Below are 27,469 nucleotides of genomic sequence, written 5' to 3'. Positions count from 1 at the left end.
ATGTCTCCGGTGCTGTAGCTGTTGGTAAGGGAAGGTGCCAATGGAAGACTAGCTCCTTTGTTTTTTCCCTTTGTGTGTGTGTGTGTGTGGGGGGGGGGGGGGGGGTTGTCATTTTCATCTTGTTATCTCCCCTCAACACCTGCAGTGTTTTTCAGGGGGTATAAAGAATATCCTGTTTCTTTCCCACAAATCTTTGAAGCCAGAGGAGGGAGTTAGGGGCTTAACTGCTTCCTGGTAGAAACCCTGGAAAGCCATCTGTAGCTGGAGGACAGTGTGGGGAGAGGTGTGCATGGCCTGGGGCCGCATCACGCTCTCTTCTTAGGGCCAGCCAGAAAGCAGCCTGAGTCTGGGCCAGCCTCGTTCTCCCTCGTCCGTTGGCCCGCAGTGCTAAAGCCATGCACACCAACGGGAAAGGCCCAGCGCAGTGAGGAGAGATGGAACAGTCATTGTTCTGGAGTAGATTTAAAAATAGAGATATAGAATACATATTTTTACAAGCAAGAAGCTGTTGTCAAAAAAGTTCTTTTTATACTTAGTTTGTAGTTCCAGAATAGGAAGGAAGTTACTCTTAAAAGAGAGCCCATGTTTTCTCTGAAAGGAAAGGAGGACAGTGGGCTTACTGATGAAGGGCTAACTTGTATGCCCTGGGCAGAGCTGGGGGAAAGCCTTTTCCCCCCAGCATGGGTAGAAAGCATAAAGCAGAAGGCAGCCTTTTATTTCACGATAACAATTCTGGAAGTTTATTTACACAGTAAGTTCCGAGCTGGAAGCGGACAGTCTCCAGTCTTCCTGTCAGTCTGTGGTTCTGGGTGTTCCCGTCAGCCAAGCAGCACCAGGTGCAGGGGAATGAGAGTCCGGGTAAAAACTACGACTCGGTGTTCTTGATTTATTGTATGGCTTGTGGCAGCTGGCTGAAGCCAGGGTTCCAGAGCCCTCCTGTGGTCCCTCTCCCTCAGGTAATTCACACTCAGCCCCCCTCGCCTGGAAGCAGAGTGCAGACCGCAGAGGATTGAGGTCCTGTGGTACACCGGGAAAATCTGCTCTTTCCACCAACACTGGTGCCACAGTTGACGGTATTAGAACGGATAGGAAATGAGGTTCGTCCCCAGTACTTAGCGCGAGAACTAACCTGGTACCCAGAACTGTTAGGAGTGGGGAGTGGAGAGCAGGACAGGAGAGAAGGATGGGTGCATCGTGGGGCTCTTGTGGAAAAGGAAGGCAGGAAGCCGAGGCCCCGTCCTGTCTCCAGGCAGCTGGACCCTGAAGGTGACGTGCTGTAGGCAGCGGGCCCTGTGTTCTAACACTCTGGCTCCAGTACTTGTGCCACTGGGGGTGCCTTAGCCAGGTAGGTGGCGGCTGAGACCTCGGGTGGGGAGGCAATGGAACGGCTCTGCGTATGTAAAGATCTGACAGCTGAACAGGAAGCACTCCAGGCGGGCGAAGGGCATCGCCCCTGAGCCTGTGAGAGGAATCGTAGGATTCTGCTTTCCAGGATTGTTAGGGAGGAGAGTTCTGTCCATTCTTAGCACCTCAGCTGCAGAGCTCCGAGGTCTTGGGCTTGGGGGGGGAGTGAAGAGGTGCCCGGAAGACGAGGCCAGCCCCGCGCGGTTACTGTTCCCATTGCTTTCCCCGAGGAGCCGGGGGTGGGAGGGCTGGGATGTTACTCGGCTATTGAGCGTTTATAGAGCACAGCGTCCAGGGAGAGACAGTGGAGTCAATAAGGTAGACTTTCATTGTTAGATGGAACGTCATAGTGGACATGAATTTAAGAGCTAAAAGAGCTTTTTGGCAAATAAGCCCTTCTTCCCACCTCCCTTTGGATAGGCTGCACCCACAGCGGAGAAAACTCTGGGAAGCAACACCTGTGTACGAAAGGGTGCTGCTTGGAGGTGGAGTCTAAAATGGGAGCTGGCGGTGGCCTTTCTACCTCCTGGCTTCGATCCCAGTGTCCCCTGTCTTCACTCTCTTCCTCTCCCAACCATTTGTACAAATAGGTTATTTTTTGTTTAATTCAAGAGGCAGTCTTTGCACCAATGTTAAGCTCATTGATACAATTCTTATCTCTAAAGCAAAGCTAACTGCATTTGCTCCTACTGCCTTGGGCCAGCAGGCAAGCAAGGCTGGGCCCTGCGGACACCCAGGGGTGACTGGTGGAATGCCCCCACTCTGGAACTAAGGGAAGAGGAATGCTTTGGGTGGAGGGTTGGAAGGGATGGTAGGCAAAGATCAGGGCTGAAGTTTCAAGCAGCAGAATTTCTCAGTCAAGTTTGAGGTGACATCTTCCTGCCACCAGAGCGTGTCTTCCCTGTCCTGTTTCCTGCAGTGCAGTCCCTGCAGCCCACCTTGCCAGCTCCTCCTCCTCTGCCAAGCAGAGGCATCGGTGGGTGGGTAAGGGTCCTGAGGCGCTCTGGCCACAGGTGCCATCGCTCTTGGTGACCAAGTTGAACCAACCACCCAGATGGTCCAGGAGACGCTCTGTCCTCTGCTCATGGGCCTCCTCACTTCAGCAGGGAGATGTCGTCAGCAAAGTCATCATGCTGGTGGCGCAGGCAGCGGAGGCAGCGCCACTGGCACACCATGAGGCAGAGTGGCAGCATGAAGAGGGCGCAGATGGCGGCCATGACGTAGGCTATGGTCATGAGGGTTGACTCGTCTGTCTGTGGGATGTTGTAGCCACAGTCCATCATGTCCAGGGTGACAAACGGCCCTTCCACCGCCGCCGTCCGGAACTCGTCGTGCACTGGAGAGAGGGAAAGGTGGGCAGGCAGGTCAGTGTCACACCGCAGTTTGGATTAGGCAAGAAAAAGGACTTCCCGACCGGCCTTGAATGGGCCCGAGGAGGCTGGAGAAAGCAGTGCCAGGTGGAGGCACGGCTCCTCCAGGCTCCTCCAGGCCCCAGCGGCCTTTTTGTTAATCCTCACTCAATATTTTTTCCATTTTTTTTTTTTTAGAGAGGAGAAAGGGGAGGGAGGGAGAAACATCAATGTGAGAGACACCTCAATTGGCTGCCTCCCACACATGCCTTGACTGGGACTGGGAATTGAACCTATGACCCTTTGGTGTATGGGCCAGTGCTCTAACCATTGAGCGCACACCAGCCAGGCACCTGCTACATTCTGAAATGGCATTTAAGCTCCCCTCTGGCAGGCGGCAGGACACTGTAGGCTCAGCCTGCTGCCCTTGGATCTTGAGCTCCTCCAGGTGCCTGACAGCTCTTGCTATCCCTGGCGTCCAGCAGAGGCTCCCAAGCAGGCAGGGTCACCACGCCAGGCAGGGGGAAGCTTAGTGCTAACTCTGGCTCGAGGCAGCTGTTCCTCCCAGACTGGCGGGGCTTGGACCAGGGAGCACGTGGATAGCCTGGCCCGCACCCTGGCACTCACCATGGCAAGCGCTGACGGCAAAGCCGATCCGCTTTCTCGCCCGGTCAAAGACCACGTAGAAGCCCTCCATGACCACAGCTCCCAGCACCGTGCCCGTGGACGACTGGGAGACGGCGAACTTGTAGCAGTCGTCTTGGGACGTGGCCACATCCTCCACCGGCCGCAGGTATTGCTGCGGACAAGGAGTCAAAGCGTCAGTGTGTCTTCTCGCTCCATCCTCACACCCTTCCCCCCGCCCCACCTTCTAGGCGGCTGTGTCCTTAGGCCGCTCTTCCCATGGGCAGCCCTGAGCTCCGAGGGCTTGCTTTTCCAAGAGCCCTTCACCCCTGGACCCGCATCTACGCCTTCCAAGTTCTGGGAAGCCTGGCCTGAGCATCTCCCTGACGTGCTGTCTCCAGGCCCGCGCCTTGGGAGGGACGCACCTGTGGCAGAATGGTGATGCGGAAGGACTGGTTGGTGACCTCGCTCATCAGGTAGAGTGATATGACCGGGAAGATGTTCCAGGGGGTGGTGCCCGCCTGCCAGCACACCAGCTGCTCCCCCAGCCAAAAGCCGTCCGGGAACTTCTCCGTCTGCCAGGGCAGAGAGGGAGGCCGTGAGGACAGCCCCTGCCACCCTTTCGCCTCCCATCCTCAGCTCACACCCACTGGCCTTCGTCTGCCTTTCTTGGACTATCCAAATGGGAAGGTCCATCAGAACCCAAGAATGGAGGAAGAGGAGGGCAGAATGAGGCCAACACGTGGTACAAGGGGGATTGTGTGACCGGCAAACACCCACAAAAGAGTCTAAGTAGAAGGTTCTGAGGGGGACACTTGGCTCCTGGAGAAGGTGACTCAGCAGACTCCCTCGGACTCCAGTCACCTCTGTACCCCTGACTCATCCCACTGACCGAGGAGGCGGCCTTGATGGATTTGACCGCAGCTTCAAACACTTTCTTGGGCAAACGGAGGTTGGTGGTGCCGCTGTCCACGATACTCTTATCATAGTTGTACTGAGGGGAGAAGAGAGGTTAGAGCGCTCAGGAGCTGCTTGCGATGCCAGGCCCTGGCCAGCCTCAGAGGGTTAGTCTGACTGCGGTGCTGCCTGGGTTGGCATCCTGGCTTTGCCACTTCTTAGGAGTATATCTTTGGGCAAGTTACTTAACTTCAGTGGCTCAGTTTCCCCATCTTGAAGGATAATAACAGTACCTACCTCACAGTTATATGGATTAAATAAATAAATACATTCAAAGAGCTTACAATGGTCCTGGCCCACAGGGAGCATCCAGTAAATGTTAACTCTTACTATCTTGGGTGGAAAGATGGTCTTCAAATCTTGAAAATAAAAGTATCTCATATGGTGGTTTCAATTTTTCATAATCCTTTTATATCTATCTGAATCGAGCACGCACTGAGAGCCTAAAGGAGGAAGACCATGCCTTGCTGCCGTCTCCTGGCCTCTCCTGGGATGGACCCTGTTCACTTTGTCTTTGCCACAATCCACAGGCGCTGTTCTTGCCTCTTCTGCAGAGGAAAAGCCCAGCAGTAACTTCCTAAGGGCAGGGCCAGAACCCAGAGCTGGACTCTAGTTCACATCACATTGCACTGCCTTACAAACCAGGCCTGACGGGCTGGGCGCCTTTACCCTCACTCGGTCCATGCCAGGCGGTCTGAATGCCCTGCCAGTCCCCGCCCCGGAGTCCTGGTCCTGCTGTGGCCCCAGTGCTCCTGACTCGAGGTTCAGCCCCCAGCCTTCCCGCAGGTCCTTCCAGCCCCATAACCCAGGGTCTGACCTCACCCTGTGCCACCACACCCTGTTCTCACCCTGGGGCCCCCTTGCTTGTCTTACCTCCTTGCAGTCCATTTTCAGGTCCTGTCCATTGATCTCCACCCGCACGATGATCACCTCGTAATACCACTCCCGTCGGATGGGTGTGTACCAGAGGCTGCCCGTGTATAGTGAGGGGTCAATACCCCCAATGATCTAGGGAGAAAAAGGCAGGTACCCGAGTCCCAGTACGAAGGGCAGCAAGTCACCCTAAAAGCAAGCGAAGGACCAGGAATTTCTGGGAGTGGCAAGGTCCTCCACAGACCACTTCTAATGGAATCATGCCTCAGAGTGACATAGTTTAAGATGTATTAAGAATGTGTTCATGGCCCTGGCTGGTTTGGCTCAGTGGATAGAGCATTGACTGTGGACTGGAAGGTCCCAGGTTCGATCCCAGTCAGCCCACATGCTCGGGTTGCGAGCTCGATCCCAGCCAATCAGTGATTCTCATTGATGTTTCTATCTCTCCCTCTCTGGAATAAAAAAAGAAAAAAGAATGTGTTCATGCCCGGCAGTGTGGCTCAGTGGTAGAGCATCAATCTAAGAACCAGGGCACATGCCTGGGGTTTTAAACTAGATCCTCAGTAGGGGGCGTGCAAGAGGCAGCCAACAGATGATTCTGTCATCGTCATTGATGTTACTATCTCCCTCTCCCTTTCTCTGAAATCAATAAAAACATTGAAAAAGCAACATCAAAACAGAATGTGTTCAGGGGAAGAGGCTTTCTAGGAGTTTTAATAATTTGTTTCAGAATCAGCCCTTGAGATGAAGTTATTTAAACCTAAACCGGCACAGTATGTGTTGAATGAATGATTATTTGCTTCTATAAATTTTATTTTTTTCTGCTTCAAAAACCATTCACCAGTTGTCCTAATTAATAAATAGACTTTTAAACTTTTTTACATCTCTGCCTTTTAGACTTTTTTATGTCTCTGCCTTATCAGACTGAATAATCTTACTCCAATAGGTTTTATTTCCCTTTCCTTCGAAACCTAATCATCTCTGATTCTTTCCAGGTTTACCATAGGCAACTTGAGTAATGCCGGGAAGACAGGATGGACAGAGAGTGGGGTGGGGAATGTAGATACGAAGCAGCAGAGCCCAAGACTGGAAGGGAGGCAGGTGGTACCCATCTCTAGCCAGTGCCAGGACCTCTCTCCCCCAGGACCTACTCACCATGCTCCCTCCAACTGAGGCCAGCACTTCCGACTGGTTGGGGGAGAAGCCGGCGCCGCACAGCTGCAGGGAGAAGAGGTTGGGCACGTGGGTCTGCTTCACCAGCGAGTCAAAGAAGGGCTCCAGGGAGTCGTCGGGCTGTGGTGGAAAGAGACGAGAGGGGTTCTCACGGGCCAGCTTCTGGCCGACACCGGCGGCGATGGCCAGATGGGATGTTCCTCGGGAAAGACGTCTTGAGATACTGGGGTTGGGTGGAGAGGGCTAGCAGCAGGCACGCCATGCAAACAGGAAGTTCCGAGGGCCCACAGATCTATGGGGTCCCCAGGAGCCCATCAGGCAGGGTTCAGGGGCCTCTTATTCGAAAAGATCGTAGTCTGCTCTGTGCCAGTGGCGACGTCTCATGCTCTAGTTCTGCCTTCTACCTGGATACGATTCACACTCCCTTCAGACAGATGCTCCCCTCCTCAGCTAGTTCCCTCCCTTCCCCGTCCCAAGTCCGCCCTGGGGAATAAGCAGTGTGCCGGCACGCTGTCCAGAGCTCAGCCTGTTCCACTCACCCTGGCGATCTCGGCATAGGCCAGCCCCAGGATGCCTTCCCAGTTGGAGCCATTGATGAAGAACTTGTCTGACTCCGTGATGGCGGCAATGTTGGCACGTACAGTGACATTGGGGCCGTGGGGGATGCTCACCAGGTCGGTGCCCAGCTCCCCCTCCCACTTGCCCTGGGTGTAGGGCACATACACGCCCTTGCGGAGGTCCCGGTATGTGCTGGACCTGTGAAAACGGAGGCGAAGCTCTGTGGGTTGTGACCACAGCTGTACAGGGTTCCGGCAGCAGAGCAACTCCCAGCCGCCTGGCTTACCTCAGGGGCATTCTAGGTAAATGCTTCCAGCTGCTCACCAGACTCTAGGGTAGGGGTGTCGAACTCAATCAGAGAAGGGGCCAAAATCTAAAATCCAGCCTAAATCGCGGGCCGAATGGTTTACTGAACAGTCATAAACTGACAATGTCATAAACTGACAGCGGAGTGCAGTGATGACAGCGCGGTGCAGGCCACATTGCAAGGCCTGGCGGGCTGGATTTGGCCCGCGGGCCTTGTGTTTGACACATGTGCTCTAGGGGAACCCACCACCCAGAACGGTGTAAAGCGACCTGGCGAACAGATGAGAGAGCTACTCCTGGGCCCGCTCTCCTGTCTCTGTGGCTCACACTGCTGGGCCCTCCCGTCCCCGTGGCTCTCACTGCTGGGCCCTCCTGTCCCCGTGGCTCACGCTGCTGGATGTGGAGCTCAGCCCGGGGCAGAACAGTCCGGCTTTGTGTATTGTACTTGCTGCTGCTGCAGGGACAGCTAGTGGCATCTCCTCCCCACCTTCCCCGGCTCCGTCAGCTCCCAGAGAAAGGGAGCCATTGATTCCCCCGCTGCCTTGGGACCCAGCAGTGCCATCCGAGTGGCAGACCAAGTGCCACTGGGTGGATTGGAGCCTCTGCAACAAGTTCGTCCAGAGGAGGGGTTGGCACAGCATCTCAGCCCAGCATGGAGGTTACACACACCCTACACATGCGGAACATGCCCATCAACACCGCTACCTGGATGTAACCGCACCGCTGATCAGGGCGTGTGTGAATGTGATGGAGGACAGGACAGGCCTGGGACGAGAACCTACACGAGTTCCCTTCCATTGACCCTCAGGCCGTGCGCCCTGACGGCTTTCTCCAGAGGGGAGTGGAGGGGAGGCCGCAGTGGGGAGGTGGCTTTGGCATCTTCCTGGGAGTCGGCGAATGGGATTGAAGCCTCTGCTCGCTCACAGATGCATCAGACATCCATGTCCTGCTTCTGCGATCCCTCTCGGCCTCTCTTAAAGCCCACTGCGACCCTCCCTCCCACCAGCGCCGGCCCTCGGGCTGATGGGGAGGAGGCAGTCCAGCCCAGTCCTGACACTGGTCCAGGCAGTGGGGTTTCTGGAAGGCCGCTCTCCACTCCCGTGAACTGTGCAAAGCCATCGAGAGTGACCCCTGCGAGAACACCGCAGCGAGCTCACTGCAGCCTGCTCACCCGACTCGATGGGTTGCCCTGAAACCGAGATGGGGGCTGTGGAGCGAGGCCCCGCCTCCCACTCAGGAGAGAGGGGGACCCTGGGCTTGCTCAGAGCTTATTCCCCCGCACAGGAGGCTGCCTGCTCTCCACCCCGAAGAGCTTCCTGGCTGCTTCTCCACTACCCTTTCCCACCGCACACCCCTCAAACCCACACCCACTCCGCTGTCCTGCTCACGCCGCCTTCTCTCCCCTTCCCTGGCAGGAAGGATCCCAGGATCCTCTCTCCCCGCAGCATCCTTTTTTCTTGGACCCCCCGGCCCTGCACCGGGGGCAGCTCTCCCTCCGGCTCCCGGACTCACAGCTGCCTCTGGTAGTAGCGGTGCAGGAACGGGTGGGGTGCGGCCCCCACGGCGAAGTTGCTGCTGCCCGTGTCCACCAGGATGTTGAGCTGCGGGAGAGGGAGAGGCGGTTACTGACGGGCTGACTCCCCGCTCGGCCCCCTGCGGGATGGCCATCCTCAGTGGAGTGTCCGCCAGGCAGGCCGGGCAGGCGGCAGCCCCACGGGACAGGGTGTCTCTGCCTTCCCCGGAGCATCATGGCATTTTCTGTGTCGTTAGAGCCACAGTGTGTGTGTGTGTGTGTGTATGTGGGGGTGTTGTCTGTCCCTGTCTCCCCTCGGCCTGCCTCCCCGACGCTGCCCTGACCGCTCTGTCTTCAGAGCTTGCCCCTCCTTCCCCTCTGGTTCTCCGAAGAAGTGCGTCCCTGTGGGCCACCTGGCTGGGCCCCGCCAGCTGTCCTACGAGCTGGCACCAACGAAGGGAGCGAGGGGCCTCCCGTGCACGTGATGGCTGCGCGTGTTAGACACGGCTCCACAGAGGCCCCCCTGACAGAGGCGACACAGACCTGACCACTCTCAGAAACGGTGGGAGTCGGGAGCCAGGCTCAGCCACCTCCGCGGGCCCTGGTGGGGCTGGTGAACACGGACAGTGTCTGGTGTCCCTTGCTGTGCGGCCTGCTGGCATCTCTTCTGCCTGTCCCTCCCTCCCTCATCCTTGATGGCCTGCTGACCCCTACCTTCTTCGGCAGCCTCCCCGTCACTCCCTGGCTGCAGCCGGCGGCGGCCGCCAGAGCTGGTGCACGTCCACCGTATCCTCGCGGGCAGAGAGGGCAGGCCTGGCCTCGGAAATACGTCCTCTGAGGAGCCAGTCCTCTTGCCAACATGCCACGTGCACCCCTCGGCTCCGCCCTGACCGCTGGCCCTTTTCTCTGTACCTCCCTCCTCAGCCCGTGAAGTCAGCTGCCTTGGGTTTGGTGCAGGTTCTGACCTTGCCCCCTCGGGAGGTCCCTGCGCTTCCCTGGGCTCCGGCTGCCTCCTCTGTCCGCTCCTTCCCGCTCTCCGTGGGCCTCTGTGGCCCTCTGACCCGGTCCCCGCCGAGCCTGCTCAGCCTCCTGGGGGGAGCCCCTGCACTGGCCGCCGGGCCTCTGACCCTGCTGGGGGTCCTGCTGGCCCCCTCCCGGCCTGGCTCCCATTTCCTCTGCCCCCCCCCCCGCCCCCGGCTTCTCCTGCCCCCTCCCTGGTCTCCCAGCACCAGCTCCAGACGCCGGGCTCCCAGAGGATCCACACAGCTTGGGGCTCAGAGCTGCGATGTCAGCCAGATGGCGACTAAGCCACTCCTCCCCCCACTGCCCCTCCTGCCGGCCCTGCTCCCAGCGCTGTGAGTGCGGCCGCAGGTGGCAGGGACCCTGCTTGCACGGGGCCCCAAGAAAGAGGCGCTCCACAGCCCAGGATCCCGTGGCTCTGCGGGGTCAGTGGCCTGGGATGTGCGCCTGGCTGACCCAGGAAAACGGGCCCACATGCTACACCACAGAGCTCTATCGGGGCTCCATCCCCGCCGTCCCAGAGCGCCCCTCCCACCGCAGGCCACCCCCAGCCTCTCTCCTGGTCTGAGGAGGGTCTCCCCCTCACCTCAAAGGGGTCCCGCCCTCCCCAGGCCCGGCCCCCCTGCTCTGTGGCCTCGCTCTCCACCCGCATGAGAACATGGGGCCGTATCAAGCAGGCGAATTTCTCTCCATGCGCGGCGGGCCGTCTGGCTGCCCTCACAGTGCGGTCCTGCCCGGGAGAAGGTCTCCGGTCCTCAGGCATCGCCAGCGAAGCTTCGCACTGAGCCCACACTTGCTAGGAAGCAGGAAGGCAGGGGCCAGGCCAGCGCGGGGAGGGGCAACCAGCCTCTGTGCCCCTAGCCGGGCCTCCACCCCTGCCCCAGCAACCGGCCTCCACCCCTGCCCCAGCAGCCTCCGTGCCTGCGAGCTTCCTGTCCTCTCAGCTGTCCCTCCTCCTGTAGCGTGGGGCCAGCTCCCTCCTTGCTCCTCAGAACCCCACCCCCATTACTATCCCAGTCTCAGGGCCCACCCTGAATCCGGAGTCTTCCTATTGGCACTTACAAATGCTTTAGTCTGTATGTTTTATTAAATCATTTAAATCTCACATCCGCCCCCAGCTCCCTCCTCTCCGCTCTCCCCTCACAACCACAGTCACCAGCCAAGCTGTCTTGGTTTTCCACCTCCACCCCCTCCTCGCTCATTCTAAAACGGGATCTGGCCGCCACCCCTCCTCCACCACGAACAGCCTGGAGTCACCACGACTTCAGGCCACCGAATGCAGGACACGCGTCCCAACCAGCTTCTGGGGAACAGTCAGCACCACTGACCTCTCCTGCTTGTCACCCCGCCCCACACGCACCCCGTGCCTGCCCCCCACTCTTCCCCCTCCACCACCCCGCCGAGCTGTCTGCTGTGCGGGCTCGCTTCTCAAGGCTTCCTGTGGCCCTTCCTCCCTGCAGTTCTCTCTCTCTCTCTCTCTCTCTCTCTCTCTCTCTCTCTCTCTCTCTCTCTCTCTCTCTCTCTCCCCTCAGCTTATAACCCTAGGTTCCCCACCCCCTCCTCAGAGCTCCAGAAGCACACATCAGCTGCCTCGGAGGCACCGGAATGTGGGGTGTCCCCGCTGACCTTGGCGGGCCTGCACATCGGTGTTCTCCTGGTGTTCCCCGTATTAGCAAATGGCACCCCAACCACCTCTTCCCTCAGCCAGCGGCTTCAGAGCCACCTGACGCCGTGCTCCCCCTCGCCATCCCAGCCGGTCCTGCGCAGTCAGCTGTCTCAGTCTCCGCACTTATCACTGCTGCCACCTCCCCTGCCACCGAGGCCACGCTCTCCTCGGTTCACCCCGGAACACGCCTGCTCAGAGCACAGCCTTCCTGCACCTCCGTCTGCGTGTGCACCGGAGAGGCATCTCTTCAAGCGCACTTCTGCCCGGCTAGCCCTCCGTGTCCGTGGTTCCCTTGCTGTTAAAGGAAAAGTTCAGCCAGGCCGGCATGGTTCAGTGGGTGAGCGTCGACCTATGAACCAGGAGGTCATGGTTCGATTCCTGGTCAGGGCACATGCCAGGGTTGTGGGCTCAATCCCCAGTAGGAGGCGTGCAGGAGGCAGCTGATTGATAACTCTCTCTCATCATTGCTGTTTCTTTCTCTCTCCCTCTCCCTTCCTTTCTGAAATCAATAGGACATGTATATTTTTTTTCTCAAAAAAAGCAAAGTTTAAAGCACTAACGCTTCGGAAGCCCTTCATGAGCCAGTCCTGCCTACGGATCCATGTAGCTTGTCCTGGACTCGCCAAGCCCCCTGCTCCTTGCTACTCTGACCTCATTTCAGGGCCTCAGACCTTTCTCCCCTCCCCCTCCAGCTCTGTCGACTCCCCTCCTAAGACCCTTCAGCTTGAGCTCCAAAGAGACTTCCTGAGGGAGAAAGACCAGGCCATACTGTCTGGCTAGAATGCTTCCCTAGAACTCGCGCAGGGGTTTCACATGGACCCTCTCCATCCTGGGTCCCCAGTATGTCCCAGGTGGGCATCACAGGGCCTGGCCATGCTGATTGCTGGAGTTAACAAGCGGCTAAAGGAAAACGAATGGGCAGAGCTCCCCTGCCCTCTGTTTGGGTGTGGAGGGCATCCCTCAGGGGACTCCCAAACGAGAGGAGTTTTTAGGTGGTAGGTGTGGCTCTAACTCACCAGGTGCCCGGGTTTGACACAGGATGTCAGTCTCCAGGCGCCCGCCAGGGGCCCTCCTCCCTGTGGATGCACTGGGACCGCGGCCTGGGGGTCAGGGCCAGGTCAGTGCCAATTACTTCACAAACACGGGTGCCCCTGGGGCGTATGGAAGGCAGCTCCATGGAGGTGCTAACAAGCCCACAGGGAAAGGCGCCTCTGCAGGTGCGGCCCGGGGGACCCCAGCAATAGCCTGGCCTGATGAGCGAGGTCCCGAGCTGGTGAGTTCAGGTAAGTCTGTTCTCCAAGTCCCAGCTGCCTTGGCCCAACGCTAGCAGACCGTGAGCTCAGAGACTTCTGGGTGAAAAGAGACTCCAGGAGCCGTCTGTCCGTTAGCTGGAGGGCCGCTCTTTCCAACTGGAGATCTGTTACTAGGATCCACAGCCTTCCTTGGCAGCCCACCCCAAGGTCTTACCACTTCGCAAGCCTCTGGGGAGGGGCCTTTACCCACATTCTCCTGGTCTATTTCCTCCTGACTGGGCTTGAGAGGGGATGAGAGAAGAGCTCTTATCCTCTCCGATAACAAGCCTTTTCACTAAACTGAGAGTGGAAGCCCTTCTTCCATCTGACTGAGGAGGAAACGGAGACCTGACCCGAGACCTGACCAGTTACACCGAGAGCCCCAAAGCCAGGACCAGGATGCACTGGTCTGACCACGCCCCCCCCCCCCCCCCCCCTCCCGAGCCTCTCCTTTGGAGAAGGAATGTCCGGTAGGTTGTTACAGTAAGGATTCACCCCCGGGCTGCCCGCCTGGTGGGATCCCCTCTGACACAGACGCTGGGCTGGGCCACATGGCTTGTTTTGCCCAGTAAGCCATGGTGAAGGAGGGAGCAGGGGTAGGATACGTGCCTGGGGGTTCGCCCTTGTGGAATGCTGCCCTGTGAGTGGAGAGAGGAGCTCGATCTGGCCTCCTTGAGGATGAAAGACTTCCTGGAGAAAGAGGTCCAGCAGGCCCGCTTAGTCCAGCCCAGCTGACCCGCCAGCTGAATTCAGCCACAGGATCCCAAGAAACAAAATGGCCTTGGTCTCCAGCTGCCAAATTTTTAAAAAAATATATATTATATTGATTTTTTACAGAGAGGAAGAGAGGGATAGAGAGCTAAAAACATAGATGAGGAGGAACATTGACCAGCTGCCTCCTGACACCCCCTACTGGGATGTGCCCGCAACCAATGCTCATGCCCTTGACTGGAATCAAACCTAGGACCCTTTAGTCCTCAGGCCGACGCTCTATCCACTGAGCCAAACCGGTTTTGGCATCAGCCGCCAAGTTTTGGAGTCGTTTGTTATACAGCACCAGGTAACTGATACAAAACTATCTGAATTAAGTTCTGGGGTCCTTGACCTTGGGGGCCTCTAGGCCAACCATAGATCAACTCGAATGGACATCTTGACCCTTTCCCGCTTCCTCTCCATGCTTCTTGTGAAGTTTCTCAAAAGCTCAAGGACCTCTTACCTCTGTACCTTCACATATGCTGTTTCTTTTGCTTAAAATGTGCTCCACGGCCAGGCCCGGAGCAGACGGGTCTGGTGCGGCCAGGCCTGGAGCAGCAGCTGCCAGGCTGGGTGTGGCTAGGCCCGGAGCAGCGGCTGCCAGCGGCCAGGCCCGGAGCAGCCGGGTCTGGTGAGGCCAGGCCTGGAGCAGCGGCTCCCGGCTGGGAGCGGCCAGCCCCGGAGCGGCAGGGCCCGGAGCAGCTGGGCCCAGAGCAACTGGGTCGGGTGTGGCCAGGCCGGGAGCAACAGCAGCCAAGTCCAGAGCAACTAGGTCGGGAGCGGCAGTGACCAGACCCGGAGCAGCTGGTTGTGGAACGAACCAGAGCAACAGAGGCCAAGCCCAGAGCAGCCAGGCCCGGAACAGCTCGCTCCTCCCCTGCCCCTGCCCCATGGCTGCCTCTCAGACATGGCTGGAAACTTTTGCGGGAACTTGAGGGTCTACTGAATCAAGTGATGAAGGCTTAGATCTGGATGTGTTGAGTTAGTATAGCGCTGGGGTGTTGATCTGTGAGTGCCTTGGGTGGGGCCTGGATGAGGCTGATTGACCTATTTGGAAATGTCTTTTGTGTGAAGTGTATCATTGGGCATGTGGAGGTATTATTGATACGAGAAAATGCTAAGTAACTGATTTACTATCTGAAAAGGGATTTACTAACAGGGAAAGGGAGGGAGGAAGAGACTGAACATAAACTGTACACCTATGGATGAGGACAATAGGGGATGGGGAGGGGGCGGAGGGTGGGGTGGGAACCTGGTGGAGGGGGGAAGAAATGAGGAACCTTTGTAATAATATGAACAATAAAGATTGATTTAAAAAAAAAATGTGCTCCAGTTTGGCCTAACTTTAGTTCAAAGTTCAAGTCACAGTTTAAACATTCTTTCTCCAAGGGTCTTGCCCTGATGCCCCTAGCCAAAATGAGCTTCTGTCTCTTACAGGCCTCAGTAAAAGCTGCTTCTTTGAATGTCACTCATCACATGCCAATCATTTAGCTAAAGCCTGTATGTCCAACACTGTGAGCTGCTCAAGGGTGGGGCGCATTTGTATCCTTATTGTCTACTAGAAGCCTGGTGCACGAATTCGTGCAAGGGTTCGGCCCTGCAGCCCCTCACAGCCACGGCTGGCCCTCGCAGCCCTGGCTTTGTCTGGAAGGTCATCTGGATGGTTGTCCAGAAGGATGGCCGGCCGCTCATTCTGCTGTTCAGTCTAATTAGCATATTAGCTCTTTATTATATAGGATTCTTACCTAGCCCTCAGTAGGTGCTCCCTCACAATGTTGTTGTTAATCCTCACTTGAGGATATTTTTTCATTGATTTTTAGAGACAGTGAAAGGGAGGGGAAGAGACAGAGAGAAACATTGATGTGAGAGAGACACATTGACTGGTTGCCTCCTGAATGTGCCCCAACCAGGGCTGGGGATAAAGTCTGCAACTGGTACATGGCCTTGACCAGAATTGAACCTGGAACCTTTCAGTCCACAGGCTGATGCTTTATTCACTGAGCCAAACACAGATAGGGCATAATTTTTTTTTTAACTGGTAGTAATTGCCTCATTTCCTGCAGTTCTCTGAGCCACCACAGATTCTTGCTGTTAACTCAGCCCCAGGGTCTTTGCAGGGCTGCAATTAAAAAAAATATGTATTTTTTTATTGATTTTTTTTTTTTTTTTACAGAGAGGAAGAGGGAGGGATAGAGAGTTGGAAACATTGATGAGAGAGAATCATCAATCAGCTGCCTCTTGCACACACCCCCACCAGGGATGTGCCTGCAACCAAGGTACATGCCCTTGACGGGAATCGAACCTGGGACCCTTCAGTCCGCAGGCCGATGCTCTATCCACTGAGCCAAACCGGTTTTGGCAAGGCTGCAATTTTAGTCTGGGACTGTAGGGTGACTGTGACAACGACACCCACCACACCCACCCCTGTTTCCACTTTGCTCCACAGGTTGAAGCTAGCGATTGACACCAGGGAGCAAGCAGGCTACCGGCTCCCCACCTGGGCCTATTTTAAAAATATATGTATATTTTTATTATTGACTAGAAGCCTGGTGCACAAAATTCATGCAGGGGTATGTGTGTCCCTCAGCCCAACCTGCACCCTGTCCAATCTGGGACCCCTCAAGGGATGTCCAACTGCCCATTTTGGCCGTCAGGCATCCCTCTCATAATCCAGGACTGCTGGCTCCCAACCGCTCGCATGCCTGCCTGATTGCCCCAACTGCCCTCCCCTGCTGGCCTGGTCACCCCTAACTACCCTCCCCTGCTGGCCTAGCCCCCCTAACTGTCCTCTTCTGCAGGCCTGGTTTCTCCCAACTGCACTCCCCTGCTGGCCCAATTGCCCCTAACTGCCCTCCCCTGCAGGCCATCTTGTGGTGGCCATCTTGTGTCCACATGGGGGTGGCCATATTGTGTTGGAGTGATGGTTAATTTGCATATTACCTCTTTACTATATAGGATTTCAGAAAGGGAGAGAGAAAGAGACAGAAGCATCAATTATGAGAGAGAATCATTGATTTGCTGCCTGCTACATGCCCTACACTAGGGAATGAGCCCCCAACCTGTGCATGTGTCCCGACCAGGAATTGAAATGTGACCTCCTGGTTCATAGATCGATGCTCAACCACTGAGCTATGCCAGCCAGGTGTTTGTTGTTGTGTTAAGGAATCTCAAGCTGGCTACATCACCCCAAACCTTACTCGTGGACCTTCCCCCTTTAGACAGGATGCTCCATTTCCCCAGCCTCAAATCCAGCCCAATTCACATCAGATGGTGGCTATGAATATTTAAAAAGGATACAAATCTGTCTTACGGACCAGACCTAAGACAATGGTTTGTAACCTTTTTTAAAGCAGTAGAATGCCTTTCTAAGCTTATGCAGGACCCCAGTGTACCAAAGAGAGGTTAAAAAACCTTCCTCTGTGTCCATCCCATTCCCAGTGGCTCTTGAGGTGTCTTTTTAGTTCCTCAACATCCATAAAACCCACCTGGAAACCCCAGCCTGTGAGGCATCACGGCTGCTAGGTTGTCTGCTTCTCTCTGTCACACAGTAGGTCCTTCCTGTTGTCTCTCCATGCCCCGCCCACAGTGGCAGTGGCTTTCCTGTTCTCTGGGTCTGTATTCAGTGGAAAACGAAGCCCAGCACCTGCCTTCTCAGCTGGGGCCATCAGGATGTGCCAGGGTCACTCCCCGGACTCCTGGCAAAAGGTCCAGGCACCAGCCTGCACGCAGGGGGTTCCATGGACAGCAGACAGGGTCAACCTCAGGCCATGCCACTTAGAAGGCCCGGTGAAAGGAGCAGCTGGGGTGGAGAGGCAGAGCTCAGCCATTTGCTCTGTGGCTTTGTCAGAATCTAAGAAGGCCTAGGAGTCCTGCCTGGTCAGTGTGGCTCAGTGGTTGAGTGTTGACCTATGAACAGGAAGTAAGGGTTCAATTCCCAGTCAGGGCATGTGCCCGGATTGCTGGCTCCATCCCCAGTGGGAAGTGTGCAGGAGGCAGCCGGTTCATGATTCTGTCTCATCATTGATGTTTCTGTCTTTCTCCCCCTCTCCCCTCCTCTCTGAAATCAATGAAACTATATTTAAAAAATCAAAAAACAAAACCTAGGCATCCTGGCTGCCAGGTCAGGCCCTGGGACTGCTGACTCCCCTCCTCCTCTGAGCATGCACCTCCCTCTCAGGAGCCACTGCACAGCCCCGCGGGGTGCAGGCGAGCACGGGCTGCTCAGGCCTGGGGAGGGTCCGGCTCCGCCCAGAACTCCCACTGCCTGGTCCCCGAGAGGAGGCTCCCAACGCAGAGCTGTCAGGTAGCGGCTTCCCCGTTCTTCTCCCTGGATTTCAACCCGGACTCTGCTCAGCTCTGTTGGAGGCTCCTGACCTCCAACCTCAGTGAGAGGGCATGGTCTCTCACAATGGCCCCTATTCCCCCAAACTCCTTCTTTCCTGACCTGGGGCGGCCGAGGACAAGCATGGCAGCCAGAGGGGCCCAGCGGGGAGCCAACCCCAGGCACCGCCTCGCAGCTGTGGGCAGCCATAGCTCTGGGGTCCCGCCGGCACTGTCTAGTGGAAGGTGGTTTGTTGAACTCAATGGCTTTCCATCTGTTTAATATCAGAACTTAAAACAGACATATACGACCTGGAATTCCACTGTGTAAACACAATGAAAACAGAACGCGCTGGGAGCGGGGGGTTGGGAGCAGGTGGGAGCAGGCCATGGAGGGGGCAGATACAGCCTTTCTCCCAACCTCCTCCTCGCACTGTGGCCCTTGTACAGTCCACATGCCCCTCCTCTCTGAGCCTCCATCTCCTCGTCCCCCAGCCGGCATGTACGTAGCTAACGCAGAGTTTAGCCATCGCACTGTGGAAGAGTATGTTGTGCGTTAAGCGCTGCTCCTTTGCTGTGCTCCCGACACCAGCAGTCAGAGGCGGAAAGGAGGGGACGGTCTCTCTCCCCCTCAGCACCAGCGGCAGAGACCCTGGGCTGAACCGACCTGGGAATGCGGCTCTGAGGACCCTCCTCCTGGCTGTGCTCACCCCCCACCTCTTCCAGGCCCTTCTGTTCTAACGCTGATCCTCCTCCCAGGCTCTGCCAGGGTGGGGAACCTTTTCTCTGCCGAGGGCCATTTGGATATTTACAACATCACTCAAGGCCATCCAGAGTTATCAACTTAAAAATTTGCTCTGGCTGGTTTGGCTCAATGGATAGGTCGTCTGCCTGTGGACTGAAAGGTCCCAGGTTCAATTCTGGTCAAGGGCACATGCCTGGGTTCCAGGCTCAATCCCCAGGGGGTGTGCAGGAGTCAGCTGGTCAACGATTCTCTCTCATCCTTATGTTTCTCTCTCTCCCTCAACCTTCCTCTTTGAAATCAATAAAAATATATTTTAAAAATCAGCCGGCAGTGTTTGGTCAGACATTTAATCAGTTCACCCCTGATGCCTTGGCAGGGCCAGACCAAAGGATTTCTCAGGCCTTATACCACCCGTGGGCCAGACGTTCCCCACCCCTGGTGTCCAAGCTACCCTCTACACCAGCGATTTTCAACCGGGACCACAAAAAATTTTCAAACATGCAATATCCGATGATCTAGTCAGAGGCGCTATCTTCCTTTCCCTTAAATTGTCAAAAAAAAAAAAAAAAAGGCAGCAGCCAACACAGCCAAAGCCGTCATTGTGAATGAATCAAAATTATACCTATTTTATTTGTTAGATCAGCAAAAGCCATTAATATATTTTTGGTTGCCACAGAAGCTTAGCGATTGGCTTATGGGTGCCATGAGAGGAAGAGGCTGGAAACCACTGCTCCACACTGAAGTGTTTTCCTGGAACCCCAGCTCTCCCGACCACCCTTCTCCCGTGTATCCACAAGGCCTCTCTGCCTCTGGACTAGAACCCACGCTCCACCGAGCCGCTCAGCATCGAGCTCCCTGTTCCTTAGTGTAGCTGGGCCTCTCTTCAGGGTGCTCCCCCGCTTCTTCCTCTTCCCCCAAGTCAAAGCCCCCCCTTTCAGCGGGCCTTCCCGGCACCCTGATGCTTCCCTCCCCAGACTCATGCCCTGTGTGACACTCACTGCCCTGTGTGACACTCACTGCCCTGTGCGCACCAAACGCAGCCGGTCTCAGTGCTGCTGAGGTTGCACATGCTGGGCCTCACACACCGTGCGGCTCTGGGTGCTGTGGCTGCGGCTCTGAGTGCTGTGGCTGTGGCATTATTTTTCTCTTCTGCACACACAGGTGCCCCGCAACACATTTGTTCAAAGGAATCGACTCTCCCCAGATTTCAACCATCAACTAATCTTATCCTGCATTTGGACAGTGCCGCTTATACCGTATAATGAGATGGCACTCTCATTTGGGAAAAAGACTAAAAATATTTTCACCAGAACTCCAGTTCTGCACTTACAGTTGCCCATCAACAGCTCTATTTAGATGCTTATAGCTTATTTATTCCCACACTCAACGTTTCTGGGTGCATGTTCTGAGCCTGGTGCTGTTGGAGATAGTAAAGAAAAATAAGACACTAAAACAGATAAAAATTTAAAAATACACTATTCTTGCCTTAGCCAGTTTGGCTCAATGGATAGAGCACTGGCCTGTGGACCTAAGGGTCCTGGGTTCCATTGCAGTCAGGGCATGTATCTTGGTTGCAGGCTCCTCCCCGGCCCAGGCCCTGGTCAGGGCTCATACAGGAGGCAACCAGATCGAGGTTTCTCTCTGTCTTTCCCCCTCTCTCCCACTCTCCCTAAAATCAATGGAAAATATCCGCAGGTGAGGATTAACACACACACACACACAAAATGACACTGTTTTCAAGAGGCTGATGTTTTATGAGGGAAACACAGTTTCACATTTGGGAAAGTGTAGTGAGGAAGTGAGAGCAGGTATCATATGGAATGGCAGAGGGATGTTCATGATAAACCTGTTCTTCTCCTGGAGAAACACATATAGGTGGCAGGGAGTAGCAGGAACACACACATAGGTGGTATGGAGTAGAAGGAAGACACACACATAGGTGGCATGGAGTAGCATGAAGACACACACATAGGTGGTATGGAGTAGCATGAAGACACACACATAGGTGGCATGGAGTAGCAGGAAGACATACACATAGGTGGCATGGAGTAGCAGGAAGACACACATATAGATGGCATGGAGTAGCAGGAAGAACACACACACATAGGTGGCATGGAGTAGCAGGAAGACACACATAGGTGGCAGGGAGCAGCAGGAAGACACACATATAGATGGCATGGAGTAGCATGAAGACACACACATAGGTGGCATGGAGTAGCAGGAAGACACACATATAGATGGCATGGAGTAGCATGAAGACACACACATAGGTGGTATGGAGTAGCAGGAAGACACACATATAGATGGCATGGAGTAGCATGAAGACACACACATAGGTGGCAGGGAGTAGCAGGAAGACACACACATAGGTGGCAGGGAGTAGCATGAAGACACACACATAGGTGGCATGGAGTAGCAGGAAGACACACATATATTGGGTCGGCAGCTAAGTAATTGCGGGTTTCACACATATATGGCTTCAGTTGAATTTTTAGTTTGCAGACGTAGTACAAATGTAAAACACATTTTGTTATTTGATAGTTGGCTATTCAGCTGTTAATTAGTAAAAAAAGTTTTTTGATCTGTTTTATAGTTTTCGTTTGGCGTTCGTTGAAAAATGGAAAATCAAAAGGAACATTTTCGTCATATTTTGCTTTTTTATTTCCGCAAAGGGAAAACGCATTGCAAGCTCATAAAAAGTTATGTGCTGTTTATGGTGACGAAGTCTTAAAAGAACGGCAGTGTCAAAATTGGTTTGCCAAATTTCGTTCTGGTGATTTTTCACTCAAAGATGAAAAACGCTCTGGTCGTCCAGTTGAAGTTGATGACGCCCTAATCAAAGCAATAATCAATTCGGACTGTCACAGTACAACACGTGAGATTGCAGAGAAGCTTCATGTATCACATACATGCATTGAAAATCACTTAAAACAACTTAGCTATGTTCAAAAACTCGATACATGGGTTCCTCACGAAATTAAAGAATCACAGTTAACGCAACGCGTTAGCAGCTGCGATTTGCTAAAGAAACGTAATGAAAATGATCCATTTTTAAAACGACTGATAACTGGCGATGAAAAATGGGTTGTTTACAACAATATCAAGCGGAAAAGATCGTGGAGCAGGCCAGGTGAACCAACTCAAACAACATCAAAAGCTGATATTCATCAAAAGAAGGTTTTGTTATCAGTTTGGTGGGATTACAAAGGAATTGTCTACTTTGAACTCTTACCACCCAACCGAACGATCAATTCTGATGTCTACATTGAACAACTAACGAAATTAAACAATGCAGTTGAAGAAAAGCGGCCCGAATTGACAAATCGAAAAGGTGTTGTATTCCATCATGACAATGCAAGGCCACACACATCTTTGGTCACTCGGCAAAAGTTAATGGAGCTTGGTTGGGATGTTTTGCCACATCCACCATATAGTCCTGACCTTGCACCATCTGATTACTTTTTGTTTCGATCTTTACAAAACTCCTTGAATGGTAAAAATTTCAATAATGATGATGATGTCAAATCGTACCTGATTCAGTTTTTTGCTAATAAAAACCAGAAGTTTTTTGAACGTGGGATTATGATGCTGCCTGAAAGATGGCAAAAGGTCATTGATCAAAATGGGCAATACATTACAGAATAAAGTTATTTAGTTCCATGAAAAAATTGTCTTTGATTTTCTTTAAAAAATCCGCACTTACTTAGTTGCCGACCCAATAGATGGCATGGAGTAGCAGGAAGAACACACACACATAGGTGGCAGGGAGTAGCAGGAACACACACGTAAGTGGCATGGAGTAGCAGGAAGACACACACATAGGTGGCATGGAGTAGCAGGAAGACACACACATAGGTGGCAGGGAGTAGTATGAAGACACACACATAGGTGGCAGGGAGTAGCATGAAGACACACACATAGGTGGCATGGAATAGCAGGAAGACACACACATAGGTGGCAGGGAGTAGCATGAAGACACACACATAGGTGGCAGGGAGTAGCAGGAAGAACAGGTGAGACAGTCTTCGCTTTCTGGCCTGCCACCTTGCCAACTGTTTACCCTTTGAGTTCTTGCTTCTGCTCGAAGCTGTGAATATGGAAAACGAAATAACCTAGTAGAATATGTTTGAAACACTTTACATAAACTGCAACCCTAAGTACAAGCAGCTTTTTGTGTACAAGCTCTGCTAAGCCATCCCCTTCTGCCAACTTAACTGCTCCCCCAAAAGGTCTGTTCTGCTCCAGCTCACTCCCAATCAGACCTTTTACTTTTTTTTTATCAATATTTTTCCATTGATTTTTAGGGAGGGTGGAAGAGAGAGGGAAAGACAGAGAGAAAGTCGATGTGACAGAAACACATTGATTGGTTGCCTCTTTCATGCGCCCTGACCAGGGCCCGGGCCAGTGAGGAGCCTGCAACTGAGGTACATGTCCTTGACCAGAATCAAACCCAGGACTCTTTGGTCCTCAGGCTGGCACTCTATCCACTGAGCCACACTGGCCAGGGCCCAATCAGAATCTTGAAATCATTCTTGACAGACCTGCACGTCTCAGTTCCATTCCATCTAACATGGAGATGTCTCTCCCTGCTAGGTTGCTTTCTTTATATCACTCCCCCACACAAATATCTGCAGAGCAACGTCCAAAGCTTAAGCTTGACCTGTAAGGCTTTTGGCAATTTGGCTCTATTTTATTTACCTGAACCTGTAACAGCAACTGGGCTGGTTCCTCCACTGTCTCCTTGGCAAACATGCCGAAGAGCAGACACACGTAACTCACTGTCATTTACTGTGGCCTCTTCTGGTCTCAGCGAGTCTCAGGGAGAGGAGGAGGGGACATACAAAGAGAGTGCAGTCCCTGATTGGTGGGACAGGTGCCATCTCCCTGCTGAGAACGACCCCCCTCCTGTTCATTCTTCAGACCATGCTGACCACCACCTCCTCTGGGAGGCCTTCCCTGCTTTCACCGCTTCAGCTCTGTGCGAAGTAGATCTGACTCAGTAAGTCTGCGGTGGAGCCAGAGAGAGTACATTTATTTCCAACAGGTTCCGGCAGCAGGGGCCTCTGTGGGTACCGCTGCTATGGATTACCGCCCTAGCATTTTCCTTCCCCGGCACACTAACCTCCCTAAGAAAACATACATGCCATCTCTGCGGAACAGCCCCCGAGCCCCACAGCTGATTGCCGGCACGCAGGAAGTGCTGGCTTTGACTGGCTCAGAGTCTCTCCAGGCGTGTTCTTACGTGGTGCTTGCAGCAGCCCGCCAGGAGGAGGAAGGCAGGCTGCCGGGAAAGCATCAGAGTCACCGCAGAGCCGAGCCGCTGGCACAGGCTCAGGTTTGCAGCCACGGGGCAATCCACCCGGCGGTCTCCCTGCACTGGCCCCCTGGGCGGGTGTGGAACTTGAAGCCCATTGCCCCTTCTCTTAGGCAGGGGGAGGGCCCCGCCGGCGTGAACCAGGAGGTCCCGGTTCCATTCCCGGTCAGGGCACATGCCCAGGCTGTGAGCTCCATCCCCAGTATGAGGGTGCAGGAGGCAGCTAATCAATGACTCTTTCTCATCATTGATGTTTCTCTCTCTCTCTCTTTCTCTCCCTTCCTCTCTGAAATCAATAAAAAAAATTATTTAAAAAAAGAAATGTGGAGGAAGGAATTGACATTTATTGAACAATTACTCTCTGCCAGCTTCTGGGCTGGAGGGGTGTAGAGACATCTCAGGGGCCAGGGAGTACGGTAAGTGGTCCCCCGCATGCAGAGCACTGCGGCCAGGACACCATGTTTTCTGCTCCATTGCACAGCACAGAAGAGGCAGCAGTGGCCAGACACATGGGGAGGAAATGACTTTATCTGACCAGAGGTCAATTATGTGTCCAGCTGCACTGTTCTAGATGCTGTCACCTACATGGACCCATTTAATGCCCACAGTGACCTGGCAGCGGAGAGCTCACTGCACCCCTGTGAGAGGCGAGGTGACTGGCTCAGAGAGGTCAGACTGTTTGCCCAAGCCACGCAGCGGAGGACGGAGGAGAGGAAAAGCTGTCTGACCCTGAAGCCCGAATGGTGTCCCAGCCCTGTCCTGTGGCCAGGTCCCCACATCCCCTGGTCCCTGCCCACAGCCAGTGTCCTGTGGGCCAGGCAGCTGGGGCCTGGCCTTGGGCCCTGTTCTTACCCTGAGGACTGACTCAAGACTGCTCCCGGGTGCTAAGGGTGGGCAGAAGAGAAGAGGAATTTGCTGGGAGACCAGAGCCTTGGATCAGCCAGGCGGCGGGGGGGGGGGGGGGGGGGGGGGGGCGGGCCCAGGAGGCTGCCTCCACCAGGTCACTGGAGGTGGAGCCTTGCAGAGGGATGCTCCCTCCGCACAGACTCTCCCCTTCACAGACCCTCCCAAGGACAGGCCTCCTGGACGAAACCGCAGATGGCAGATCGAGGGGAGGGGAGCGGGGCGGCTCAGGTTCAAGGTGACACACCCGCACACACAGAGCCAGCCTGCCACTTGTGTCCAGACCCACCCACAGGGCAGCACATGTGACCCCACAGCCCCCCCGAGGCTGCTCACACCCACACTCCCACCCACCCACGGGGGGTGCAGAGGGCGCAGCCTGCACCAGCCACTTTGGAGGGACCACAGATTGTCAGGAGGGACGGCCGGGGGGAGTGGGTGGTATTTTCGCCATCGCTGCCAGGCACCCCCCCCTGCAACCCCAGCGGCTACCAGCTCGGGAAGGAGTCTCATCCTCATAAGGGGCTCTGGTTCCTTTGCTGCTCAGCCTAGTGCCCTCTGGCCTGAGCCCTGGAGGCTTGGAGGTGTGGGCGGGGGAGGGGCTGGGTGGATGCCGGCGGGGGAAGGGACCGGCGGAGGGAGGGCTGGACGCCGGAGTCTGTCTGTCTAGGGCTTCTGGGCTGGCTGGAGGTCAGAGGAGCTCAGGCCTCACGCTGTGCCGCCCCCGTGGCAGCCCAGACCGTGGGGAAGGCCTCATCCAACTCGGACCAGGATTCCCCGGCCTCCAGGTGCCAGGAGCGATGGTGCGGAGCCTGATACCCCAAACACCAGAGGAGGCGATGGGGTCCGGTGACCGAGGTCTGGAGTGGTGGGCGCGGGACTCCGGCTTGGCCAGGCTGACACCTGTTCCCAGCGACCCCGTGGTGTGGACCCTTCTCTGGGGCGGGCTGCCTGCACAGAATATTTCTGCCCCAAATCTTTACAAAGAGGGGTGTGTGAGATGGGAGTGAGGAGAGGGCGGGGGGCCAGGGCACCGGGAGGCCTGAGAGGGAAAGGGGAGCTTTGGGAAGGACAGGTGACCGTAGCTGCCGCCGTGGTCGCAGAGGAACGTCTTTGGGGAGGGTCACTGCTGCCCACACCACCCAGCCCACATTCGCGGGGTCCGGCAGGCTGCCCCAGCGGCCCCCGCTGCCCATGCTGGAGGAGGGGCGAGCGCCTGGCGACCTTACCGTCTGCGGGGGGCTGCCCACGGTCATCTCCACGTAGTAGCCCTGGCCGGACTTGCCCCGCAGGTTGTCCACCATCTCCACGAAGCTGCCCCTCCGGCCGGGCTCCTCGGGCTCCTCGGTGTCCCGGGGCAGGCGCAGGCCCAGCGGGGCGCCCCCCAGCCCGCTCCGCAGAGGCAGCCGGATGCCGGGCTGGGCGCAGCGGGCGGGCAGCACCGCGGAGCCCACCCACAGCAGGAGCCAGGGCAGCGCCGGGGCCATCGCGGCCCAGCCCGGGCCCTCGGGGCTCCCGCGGGCCCGCGTCCGTCCGGGAGGCCTGACCCCCACGCTGGGTGCCGGCGGCCTCTCAGGGGAGGGAGCCGTGCAGCATAGGGCTCCCGCGGGCCTGGGACCGGCGGCCCCGCGGTGGGCCAGCAGGAGCGATCGCAGAGAGCGCGACGGGGAGACGGATCCCGGCTACATCTGGCCAGAGGCGTGCAGCCTCCGCACAGGTCGGGGAGCGGCCGGCCTGGGCCCCCCGCGGGCGCTGGAGGGGGCGAGCATGGCCGGTCGGCGGCGCTGGGGTCCTGGGGCTCCCGGCAGGCCGGCGGCGGGGAGAGGCATGGGCTCCTGCAGCTGCGCCGCCGCTCAGGCCACCATCCTCCGGCTCCCACTCCCAGGCAGGCTGGGCGGCGGAGAGGCTTGTGGGGTGGCTGTCAAGCCGAGGTCTCCCGTTCCGTGGGATCGCTGGGAAGTGTAGTCTTCCCGGGCAGCAGCCAGCTTCCGGGGCTGGTGAGGGGTCTGGGATGCCCTCTGCTGAGCTGGAGTCCACCCTGCAGCACCTGGCGGGCAAGGTGGCCTTGGCCTTGGCGGGGCGGGAGGAGCCACTGCCACAGAGTGGTACCAACCTCCCACTGTCAGTCCTGCATCCTGCATTTATTAAGCACCCACTGTGCGCCAGGCATTCTGCCCAGCCCTGCGGAATGAAGGCAGAGGCACGCACAGAATGAGGTGGCGGCTGATGCTATCAGTACTACAACTTCGGAGAGAAAGCACTCGGGGAAAAGTCAGAAGTCACCGACTAGAAGATAACATTTGGCACACAATAGAGAGACAAAAAAGTGAATTGCTATAATACAAGGGGTCAATAACCTCCCCCCCAAACAACCTGGTAGAAATATGAATAAATGATGCAAACAGGTAATTAATAGAAGAAATTCAAAAGGTCAATAAACATGAAAAAAAGCTTAACTTCATTCATAGTGAAATAATGTAATTAAATCAACATGTAGATAGCATCATTATTCATTATTTTGCTTCTCATATTGGTAATAACTGGTGTGAAGTAGTTGGTTGGGCTGTAAATTATTCTATTCTTTTCTTTTAAAAAATTATTCCGTTTTTAGAGAGAAATTTGGCAATGTCTATTAAAATGTAAAAAACATACTCTGAGCCGAAACCGGTTTGGCTCAGTGGTAGAGCGTCGGTCTGCAG

At 55.5% G+C, this 27,469-nt stretch overlaps 1 protein-coding gene across 1 annotated transcript; it reads right to left on the bottom strand.

The window, feature by feature from the left end:
* Positions 1 to 694: 694 nt before the first annotated feature.
* BACE1 (beta-secretase 1) lies at positions 695 to 26,719 on the bottom strand. Its single transcript, XM_084895598.1, has 9 exons — positions 26,000 to 26,719; positions 8,757 to 8,845; positions 6,920 to 7,136; positions 6,363 to 6,500; positions 5,208 to 5,342; positions 4,270 to 4,371; positions 3,803 to 3,952; positions 3,381 to 3,552; positions 695 to 2,740 (listed from the first exon to the last, which is right to left on the bottom strand). Exons 1-9 carry the CDS (start codon positions 26,255 to 26,257, stop codon positions 2,499 to 2,501), a joined length of 1,503 nt encoding a protein of 500 aa, XP_084751724.1. The 5' UTR covers positions 26,258 to 26,719; the 3' UTR covers positions 695 to 2,498.
* Between the last annotated feature and the right edge of the window lie 750 nt (positions 26,720 to 27,469).

Source organism: Pipistrellus hanaki (genome assembly GCF_964339955.1).
Source record: "Pipistrellus hanaki genome assembly, chromosome: 9".
Lineage (NCBI taxonomy): Eukaryota > Metazoa > Chordata > Mammalia > Chiroptera > Vespertilionidae > Pipistrellus > Pipistrellus hanaki.
Note: the sequence above shows the minus strand (reverse complement) of the source record. Positions and strands in the feature narration are given on the sequence as shown.